The sequence below is a fragment of the Tupaia chinensis genome, unplaced genomic scaffold, assembly GCF_000334495.1.
Source record: "Tupaia chinensis unplaced genomic scaffold, TupChi_1.0 Scaffold140548_1, whole genome shotgun sequence".
In the NCBI taxonomy this organism is placed as follows: Eukaryota; Metazoa; Chordata; class Mammalia; order Scandentia; family Tupaiidae; genus Tupaia; species Tupaia belangeri.
This window is the reverse complement of record NW_006200423.1, coordinates 1,972,276-1,983,057: the sequence shown is the minus strand read 5'-3', so window position 1 is coordinate 1,983,057 and position 10,782 is coordinate 1,972,276. Positions and strand designations below refer to the sequence as shown.

Here is a 10,782-nt window from a genome sequence, read left to right as displayed (position 1 = left end):
CTTTCCCTAAGTATTTACCTTTTTAATCTTCACACATTATTTCAATATTTTACTTTGGCCTGATCCATGGTATCTTAGACAAAACCTTCAATCTAGTAGGACTTTTAAAGAATAGCTATAAAGAGGCAAACTCATTCTAACTGTATATCTTCAGTCAGAGAAGTGATACCCAAATGGCAAATAATCGAAAATGTTGTTATTATTTTTTTTGAAAGGTTTTTGCTATAGTGCTTGTGCGCTTGCCAGAAGACAGAAAGAGACAGAGACAGAAGGTGAGAAATCACCCCCCAGGGGGGATGGACACACCGCAATCCCTTCTCCTCCATTCTCTTCTCAGGATCTTGGGCATGCATGCACATGCACCCGGCGTGAGTTTAAACTGCTGGGTCCAGGACTTGAACTGTGGTCGACTACATGGGAGTCCAGCAACATAGCCATTAGGCCATCTGCTGGTCCCTCGATGTTATTTTAAACTTTCGATTCTTTCTTAATTCACTCTCCTCCCCAAAAGTAAAAAAACAAAACAAGATAAAACCCAACAATATTAAAAATAATTTATTTTCATTTTTCATCTTGTGGTATAAAAAAAACCCTAAAATATAAAGAAGATAAACATTATAACATAACCTCTTGGTCCAGTACTGTAGCCTAGTGATTAAGGAAGCTAGATCCCATATGACTGACCGGGATTTGAATCATAGCCTAACAGCTTGAAAATCATGCCAGGCATGTGTGTGTGCATGCCTCAGATCCTGACAGGATGGAGAAATGGAGGAGCAGGGATTATGGTGTGACCATGCCCCATTGAGGGGTGTTTGTCCTCCACCCACTGCCTCTGTCTTCAGCAAGTACATTTGCTCACTAGCTATTAAAGAGAATTATAATTTCACTACCCAGGGATAATCTTCCAGTATTCTTATGAAATATCTTTCTATTAACATGTATGCTTGGATGTATAATGACCATTTTTAATGACCTCAACATAACAGAATCATGCTTTTGGAGGGTCACACTTACGTGTTTCCCATGGTATCCAACCTTTTTCTGGATATCCTTATACTTTGTATAGATAATTGCCTTCTTATTGTAAAGCCATAGAAATAGATTTCCTGTGTTAAAGGATATACTACATGTGGATTGTCAATTTGTCCTCCAGACAGAGAAGAGCAATTTACTTTATCAACAGTAGAATTAAACTGTGTGCATTGGTCTTTTTAAAACAAAACAAAACAAAACAAAAAACCAAAATAAACTATTTTCTGTCTCTCAAACAGATAAGATTGTGTCCACAGAGTTGTGTTTTCATAGATTCTTAATATATGCTATTTTAATGATGGTAACTAACAGTGAGCAGTGAGTTAATGCCTTCTGTCTCTGTCTCTCTTCAGATGGAGTCCATTGCCTCACCTGTGCAATGATGCTTCTTAACACGGATTTACACGGCCATGTAAGTGCAGATCTGTGAAGCCGTCTTACAGAAATCCAAAATGTCTTGAGCTTATCATTGCTTTTGTGTCCTCATCCATTTATTCTGTCTCCCTCTCTTCTCTGCATGATTCCCATGGCTGGTTGATAAACAAATTTTTGAAAAGAGAGAGAACTCTTTACCTTACATCCCCCCCAGGACATGATTGAAGGGCATAGAGGACCATCCTGTGGTTTCCCGACTCAGCTCTGGCCTGTGTGTTCTGTGCTCCTTTCTCCACTAGATGGCAGCCAGGGCTTTTCCTTGTTTTTATTTTTATTTTTATTTTTATTTTTGGTTGGGTATGACCATTGATTTACAGTGGTAGAGAATCCAAGTTAGATCTGAAAATGTCAGTTGGGTCTTCAGGAAATGCAGCACTAAATCTAAGAAAGTCTTCTCTTCGCTCCTAAACTCACCCAGTACTTTACTAGTTGAAATGCCAAAATAATCTAGTTATGTTGTCATCTTCTATTTATAACAAAGGATGATTTTTTATTTTATTTATTTTTTTATTGCCAGAGAGAAAAAGAGAGGGAAGGATAAAGCACCCCGCAGTGGGGCGTGGTTGTCACAGTCTGGATTTGAGGCACAGGTGCACGTGTAGCTGGTGTGTCTTTCAGGCCACAGGCCCAGAATTCGAACTGCAGTTAGCCTATGGGATTTAGCTCACTCAACCACTAGGTCATCGAGCCAGCTAAGGATAAACTGCTTAAATTAATCACTATACATAAACTTTCACTTTGATAGAAGTGGAAATTTAGCATTAACTTAAATTCTTAATATTAGAGAAAATGAAAACGTTTTAGTTAAGTGTAGCTGTCTATACTTAGAATAAAAGTTACTTCCTAATCCCAGATCTATTTATTTTTAATAGTAAATCACATTTCTGTGTCCTGTGATTTACTATAGTAGATCTTAAAATTTAAACAATGACATTAAAAGAACTAGTACTTATTTATTCTGTTCCCAAGGCCCACATAATCCCTTATTTGAAGCAAGTGCCTCTAACACAGGAAGAACAGGGGCCATCTGGACCATTAAGTAGGAGGAACTATTTGAAGAGGGTTTCCCATCTACAGAGTGAAGAGAAGGTACAGGGACAGAACCATAATCTTAGCACCGACCTCGCACTTTCAGAATACTCAGCTTGGAGGTTTCTTTGGCAATTTGTAAGAGGTGAACTTGAAATTAATTAGTGGCTTGTAGGCTTCTGCAGCTTGTGTCCTGAGAGTAGATCGAGTAAGGGTCTAAGTACTGTCAGGGAGGATTCTGACATGCAGGGGCTTCAAGAAGTTCATGGAAGAATGTGTATTACGAAATGTGTGTTGTACATGGATTTCACTTTTTTTGGTACTAGAATGAACTCATAGTTCAATTCTTTTTTATCTCAAACTTTTTGAAGTCCTTCATAAATCATGTAGAAATAAAGGAACTGAGATTCTTGCAGTGTGAGCCTTGAAAAGAGAATGAGAATCTAACATTCACCCAGCTTCTTACGGAGACGACCGGCCAGTGAATTGTCCTGACCTGTTTCCTGTCTGGTGGTGACACTTGATCTTGGCCTCCTCCTTTCTCTCCCACCCCCGAGTTTCTTAACCTACTTTCTCCAGAAGGAGAAAATTCTGAGTGTGCTTGTCTACCAACATCGTCCACTCAAGCCAGCAGTTCCCGGCATGAGAAGTCCAAAAGATCTTGTTAGACATTTTGAGGTCAACAAACAGTAGATAATGCATTCAGCATCCTTTAACTGGGCAAACATGTAATGATAAAAAAAAAAATCCACTATTAGTATTTAAACATTGAGAGGCTCATGAAACTTGCGTAAAGGATGTTAAGTTTGGGGAGGATTTGTTTCTATCAAATTCTAGATTCCTTTTTAAAAAGTTAATAGAGCTTTGATAATATTTTCAAATAAGCACAGATATTCTTACAGTAATGTGAAACGACAACAAATAATGGTGTGGGGTTCACTTGGGGTTCAATGAACTTAGCCTGCTTAGGTCCACACAGCAGTGGGCGACCTGGCGGTGTCGCGGCAGGCCCCAACCACGGACCGTGTCTCATGGCTCTTGCCCTGTCTGCAGACAACTTTTGAAGAATAGTAAGGAGAGTAGATGAACTATCACTTCTTTTTGGCACCTGGGTTGGAAGAGACAGTTGATCTAAATGAACATTTGATATTATCTCGAGCTATGCTAATTATAGATGGTGAACTACACTAGCAATATTACTGATAGAAGGAGAATATTATAACAGTCTATCTCTTTATATTATCTTCAGGATCACGTTTTGGTGATTATCCTCTGCTTTTTGTTTTTTTTTTTAACTGTGTGTGTCGAAGTCAGGATTGTTGTTATTTAGGCTCTAGATGCTCGCTGTCTTTATCCTTATTTAGAACATGCATTACAAGTGGTCGGATGTATCATAATGATCCTAAGAACTAACCTTATGAAAATGTGTTTCTCTTATCTTCCTCCTCTGGATTCATTCTAAAAATAAATTTTCCTTCTAGGTGGTAAGTTTTTCTCCATAATTTTAGATACAGCTTCCCTTGCATCATGATGGCTTGACTTACTGTTTCAGCGTCTGTCTGACTTACTAGCATGGCCCCTGCGAACTTGACTCACACGGAAGATAACACGAATATTTCTTCTGTCTGTCTCCTTCCCCTTCTCCTCAATGCTGTACTGCCTCGGCTATCACCTCATTACTTGGTCCAGTACCAGAATTCTCTTCTTGGGCTAATCGACTAATCACCCATTTTCCCTGACTCCCCTCCCTTTGTATCTAACAGTCATGGCATGACCTTTCTGGTGCTGAGACCGGCCTGTCCTAATGCCATCTGTGGGGAAGGGCTAACTTGGGAAATGAACGAAATGAATTTCTTTCGGTTGTTCTTTGTGAATCTTTTTTTTTTTTTTTTTTTTTAAACTCTAAGGAATGGTGCACTGAACATGCATTGGTATGGGCTTTTGTTTGGCCTGCTAATTTGTTCCTAATAAAATGATGGAATGTATACTAATATAAGACTTCTAATATAGACGTCAATTGTTACATGTGGGCATGCCTTTCTATCTTTTTCTGATGGATCCTTTTATTCACCAACAATTAGAGTATGCCTACTCTGTTCCAAGTTCTGTGCCACCTGGGCAAGGATCAAAATGATTGAGACATGTTCCTGGAAGCCAAGTCTCGTCTCTGATGGTGCTGGTCGGGCCAGCGTACGTCAGTCAGGTTCCGAAGCTATGGTAGAAGGGAGTTGAGGTGCTGTAGTGGAAATACCCTCTGGTGGTATTTTAATTTCACCTTGGAATATAGTTAAAGCTCACCACTTAGGCTAGGAAAAAAGAGTCCAATGTATCTTTTTTGAGAGACATATTTTTTCAATTAAAAAAAATGATTTGTCATTATCTTACCAGTGGTATCAACTTTTCTTTTTCTCAAGTAGTTTATTCTCTTATAATGGATATTTTGTATTAGATCACTGGGAAAGTTATGAGGTATTTTTCTATTTCTTTTTTGGGGAGGAGCAGGTTTTTGCTATAGGGTGCGTGTGCTCACCAGAAAGACAGAGACAGACAGACAGAAAGCGAGAAATCACTCTCCGGGGGGATGGCCATGCCACAACCCCTTCTCCTCCATTGTCCTCTCGGGATCTTGGGCACGCACACACACACACATGCCCAACATGAGTTTAAGCCATTGGGTCCGAGTTTCGAACCACGGTCGACTACATGGGAGTCCAGCGACAAAGCCATTATGCCAACTGCTGGTCCCTGTTTTTTTGTTGTTGTTGTTTGTTTGTTTGCTTACCTGACAGTCCAATAACTGTGGTCACATGACTACTTCACTAAATAATCTCTTTTATTTTTAAAATATCTCTTTAGCTGCAAAATGCATATGCAAATTAAACTTCTGTTCAAACAATGTAAATGTCTATGTTGAAAACAACGTAGAGGTTTTTTTTTTCTTTCACTAAATTAGACCTAAGTTGTTTTAAATATTGCTTGAACTAAAGAGTTGAAAATCCTTGGTTCTTTTTTTGTTGTGTAAACTTTGCATTTTATTGGAAATGATATGAATAAAAGGATTTTACTTGTTAAATTGAAACTGGACTAATTCTGAACTAGTCTTCAAAAGTGTTATGTTGAGGACAACTTGCTACTTCTTGGATCACAGTTGGTCAGCATTCAGCCATCCTGCAAGAATGTCGCCCTGGCTGCAGGCAGGTGGCAGAGGCAGTAGAGCAGGCAGGAACCTCTCCATAGGGTTGGCATTCCTAGTTGGTAGAAGTTGTAGACATAGAACTGAGTTGCAATGGAAAATGAGATAGAGAGGAACAGAGTCACTTGGCCAATTTCACAGCTAGAAAGTCTCAAGAGAAAGGCAAACTGATGGCTGGCCACAGTCAGACCACAGTCTTAGGTAGGAACCAGTGCAACGTTTTTAATTACGATTTTCTGACAAAATCAACCCTCTGACCCTCCGACATGAGATGTTTGTTCACAGAGGCATCCAGGATTCCATGCTCTCCATATTGGCAGGAGTTAGCCCACCATGTGCAATGTGTGCAAGAAGCAGGGGTGTGGCTCTTCTGGGGTGGCGGCAGTCTCTACTCAGGGTGAGCCTTCTGCAAAGACTCATCCTTGGGATGCTTAGGGCGTGGGGAGCTCTGAGCTTAATATATTAGGTAGAACATTACTGGCTTTTTTGGTGTTGGGTTATAAGTCTGATAAGGGGTAAAACCATGATTTTAACCATACTGGTAGAAGAAAGAAGTCAATGACCCTCTGGGTGTCTAAATTTTAAATGGTAAATATGTTAAATGGTGGATAAATATACATCAGTAGTGGAAAATGATTGTTTATTATGCAGTTATATAAATTGTTATTTAAAAATGTAATGCTTGGACTAGCAGTTGGTGTAGCAATTACATTGCTGGACTTCCATGTAGTTGACCACTGTTCAAGTCCTGGACCTGGTGACTTAAAACTCATGCCGGGGGCATGTGCATGCATGCATGCCCAAAATCCTGAGAGACAAATGGAGGAGAAGGGATTGTGGAGTGGCTATCCCACTGGGGGGGTAATTTCTCACTTTCAGGCCTTCTGTCTCTCTGGCAAGCACATGAGCCCTATAGTAAAAAAAAAAAAAAAATGCTTTCACTCTTCGTATTGTACCGTTCTATACTCCCACCTCAGAAGTACACAAGCCTCTAAGAGGTCGATGACCCATGTGCAGCCAGCATCCTCTGCAGTCCCTCTGTCTAGTGGTATATGGCACCTGGCAGCCACCTTAAGTACGTTCGCCTCCTGCCCTCCCCTCGTCACCCAGCTGATGGCTCTTCCTGTCTGTGGGCCTGCATCTTCCATATCCTCTGCCGTGGAAGCGCCCCTTGGCACTCGTGTTTCTGAGCCTTCCCTTGCTGTAGGTTATAGCTGCGGTCCTGGTTTCTATTAAGCCGGTGCTGACCTCTGTCCCGAGTCTTCTCTCCCACCTGCTTGGTGCCTTCCATGTCCGTCTTTTCCCCTGGTTAGGCGCTCCCTAGCCAAGGTGGCTCCCACCATGCCTTCATCCCTGGGAGCGTGTCAGTGATCCTGAAAGTTCCCAGGAGCATCAGGCTTAGATCTCAAGGTACAGAAGGTTTCTGGTAGGACGTGACACTCATTTTCATCATTCCTGTTTCTCTTGCCAAAACAAGCAGGTATGGGAAAGCTTGAGAACCAAACTATCAGCTGGAGAAATGTTTTTATAGAGAAAGTGATGATTTGAAAATGTCTGATTTCAAAATGACCTTTAGAATGCAATTTACTGTCAAGCTGGCAAAGGTCTACTGGGTCGTCCGAAAAGTCATGACATATTTTTCTATACAGAAACGTATCATGACTCTTCTGATGACCCACTAGATTTTATAGGACTCTTTATTTAACCATGCCATAATTTGAATCATTCACTGGTTGATTGTATTGGAGTCTATGACCCTTTGATATGAAAACTTTCGCACCAGCCTGTGACCTAGCGACTAAGAGAGCCAGATCCCACACAGCCAACCGCAATATGAATCCTAGGCCTGGCAACTTGAAAAACATGGTTGGCATGTGGGTGCATACCCTGAATCCTGACAGGATGAAGAAATGGTGGAGAAGGGATTACAGCATGACCACACCCCACTGGGGGTTTCTCCCCTCACCCTCTCTGTCTCTAGGGGGTGAACACATACACACCTTTTGGCAATTAAAAAAATAAAAAAGAAAGGCTCTTTTCCTTTTCTTCTTCCTCTGTTCTTCCTCCATCCCTCGCTTTTTTTGTAAGTTCTGCTTTTCATAGGACAGCTGTATACATGGGTTATATATCAGGGTTGCTTTTTATCACTTAAGTCACGGGGATCATGTTGGGCCCTCAGAGTACCTCCTTTACACATTATTCTGTCACATGCACCTTTTCTGGTGGCTGTGAGCTTTCAGCATTTGTGCAGTTTGTTAGCAGAGGTATAAAGGAAAGCGGGTTCAACCCCACCTACGGTCAGTCGGTCGGTCTTCTCTTTCTTGCCTCCTGCAGATGGTTTGGGGAGGAGGTGGAGGGAGGATGAGGCCCATTGAAAACCCATGATTTACCTGGATGACTTTCCTTCTCTGCCAAGAAAGTTAAAACCAGTTTAATCCGTCTTTGTATCCTGTTTTCCTTTGTCTTCTCAAACTGCGGAGGAATGCTTTGTGTGAAGCACTGGTACAGTCTGCGGTGACAGTGCTTCTTAGACTTCCTGGTTTCGGGATGTCTTTATGCTCTTGACATCTTTGAGGACTCCAAAGAGCTTTCATGTGTGTACGTTAATATATATTAACGCTACTTTATATTCATATATAATATTTAACATGAGCTAAATCTGATAGAATTTTTAAATACTTATTAAATGATTTTAAAGCCATGCTTTCTACATTAGTACTTTACCAAATGAAACAAACGGAGAGAATAGTATAGTGTCTACAATTTTTGCAAGTCTTTTTTTATGTTTGGCTTAATAGAAAACATCTAGAATCTTCTATCTGCTTTTGCATTTAGTCTGCTGCAATATATGACAAGTCATGTATCTTCTAGAAAATGCTACTGTAGACTTATGGGAGAATGAAAGTAAAAAAAAATAATAATAATACCTTTAGTATTATGATAAAAATAGGTTTGACCTCATGAATACCCAGAATAGGATCCCTGAACCACTTTGAGAGCCAAGATATGAGATTCTATTTTCAACTTTCCATCTATTTTTTGTTTGTTTTGTTCCTTTTTTATCGACAAGGCTATTATAGGAGAGGTAGAGAAAATCCCAGTAACATTTCAGATAGCTCTCAAGGTTGAACCTCTTACACCTAAATTAGCTCTGTGATTGGGATCTCTGAAGGAGCACATTTAGCATCATGGCTGTGGCTTCCTGGTTTGACAATTTACAAAGGGCCCTGCTTTGCCTCAGTCATGCATATGAAAGAGTGGACATCTGAGGGCAGCACAGCACAATCCCACCTCTCAGAGAAGCGGAACGGGCTTTTAGCAGAGCTCACAGCTGAAGTAATTATCAAATCACAAGCACGCTTCCCCACCGTTCATTGTAGATGTCGGAGTAGGTGGATTTTCACGTGGGAGGATGTGCCTGCTGTGTTTTTAATATCCCGAGATTTATGAAGCCAGATTTTGCCAGTGGACGATGAGAGTTTTCAGTTTCTCTGACAGCATGTTTTCCACAAGGCTTCCAGACCCTGTGGTATTAAAAGTGAAGAATTTTAGGATCATTTTGCCTAATTGTTCATCCTCTAGGGCAGAGTACGTGCAGTGGCCCACTGGCCTAGCGAATACCTAGGGAGACTGTTTCCCCCCAGGACTCAGTTCCAGTTAGGCCTTGGTGGAAGCCTTGAAGAAGGTTCCATTCCTTTTTCTGTAAGCAAAGGTGTTCTCAGAGTGGACTTGTGGCTTGTTTATGCGGAGTTTAGACTGGGGCTTGTATGGCTTCTGGGTGTCCCTGCTAAGAGTGAAATTCTCCGTCTTCCTCCTTTGCTTTCATTATCAGCAGAAAAGTTGGGAGCTGTTTCTCTGTGGGGGTAGAGGGGTGGGAGGGGGCATGCCTTAACTTTTGACAAGGGAAAAGTGGGTATTAGTCCTGCCTCATTTATTGTGTACTCCCTCTTAACGATGTCAATACCAGTGACATTTCCTTCCAGTTTTCAGACTGGGGTGGAGGTCAGGGGGTAGTGGCACAAAATCTGACTCATGGGCAAAATTCTGCTGGGCCTATTTTTATTTTTTAAAAAAATTATTGGACACAGCCATTACCATTTGTTTTTATCTTCCTACTAGTGAAAGTGTTGAATAGTTCTAACAGAGACTAGAAGGCCTGTAGAACCCGACATATTTATTGTCTGGACCTTTCCAGAAATTTTGACAATTTGCTTTAGACTCTTGCCCTTAGTACATGAAACCTCTGCAGCTCAACAAGCCTTCCTCCCAACATACTAGGGTAAGGTTGAGAATAATCTTTTTACCTAAAATTCTAAATGGGGCTATGTTAAAGACATACCCAAGGGGGACCAGCAGGTGGCGTGGTGGTTAAGGTGCTGGACACTCCCACACCGCCGACCATGATTCAAGTCGGACCTGGTAGCTTCTTTTCTCACTTCTCTCCCTGCTCTGTCTGTCTCTGGTCAAATTAAATGAATGAATAAAATTAAATAAAAAATTATTCTTTAAAAAATAATAAACATACTCAAGCTAAGTTATCCAGAAATAATAAACATAATAAATGTTAATAATTATAAAAATAATTTAGTCTAAGTGCAGTTAATATATATTAATTAAATGAAGAAGACAGTACCTTTTAATGATAAGAAAATGTATTTGAAAATGGCAGTATAACCAATGCAGAGAATAGCTTAACTATATCTGGAAATGTGAACCCTCTGTGTAGGGTATTCTGACTTTTTGATTACTATTTTCTTTTATTAAAAGTGACACCTTAATTAACTGAATATTCAAGATTTGGGCCTGTCTGGTATTTTGGGTTTCAAATGGAATCGTTTTCTTGTGGATTTTTCATTTTGTATATATATTTTTAGGTTTGATTGCAATGTCTCCTGATTACAAAAGTAATGATCTAGAGATTCATATTCAGTAGTATCTCCTATTTGGTTGGAAATATGACCTTGATTTCAAGGGACCATTGCTGTGCCTCTCAGTGCATCAGGTGGTCTGTCAATAGTCCATGCTTTACCGATTTCATTGGAAGGAGTTCAGAATATGAGAAAGTGCTATGAAAGCACTTCTATGCCAGT

General features: G+C 40.4%; 1 protein-coding gene across 4 annotated transcripts in view; it reads left to right on the top strand.

The window, feature by feature from the left end:
* The window catches only part of PSD3 (pleckstrin and Sec7 domain containing 3), a 521,964-nt gene that overhangs the window by 306,830 nt on the left and 204,352 nt on the right, over positions 1-10,782 (top strand). For all 4 annotated transcript variants that reach the window (XM_014593412.2, XM_006162809.3, XM_006162812.2 and 1 more), the window contains one exon: positions 1,389-1,447. In XM_014593412.2, the coding sequence (XP_014448898.1) occupies positions 1,389-1,447 (59 nt within the window). The remainder of the gene's footprint in view (positions 1-1,388; positions 1,448-10,782) is intronic.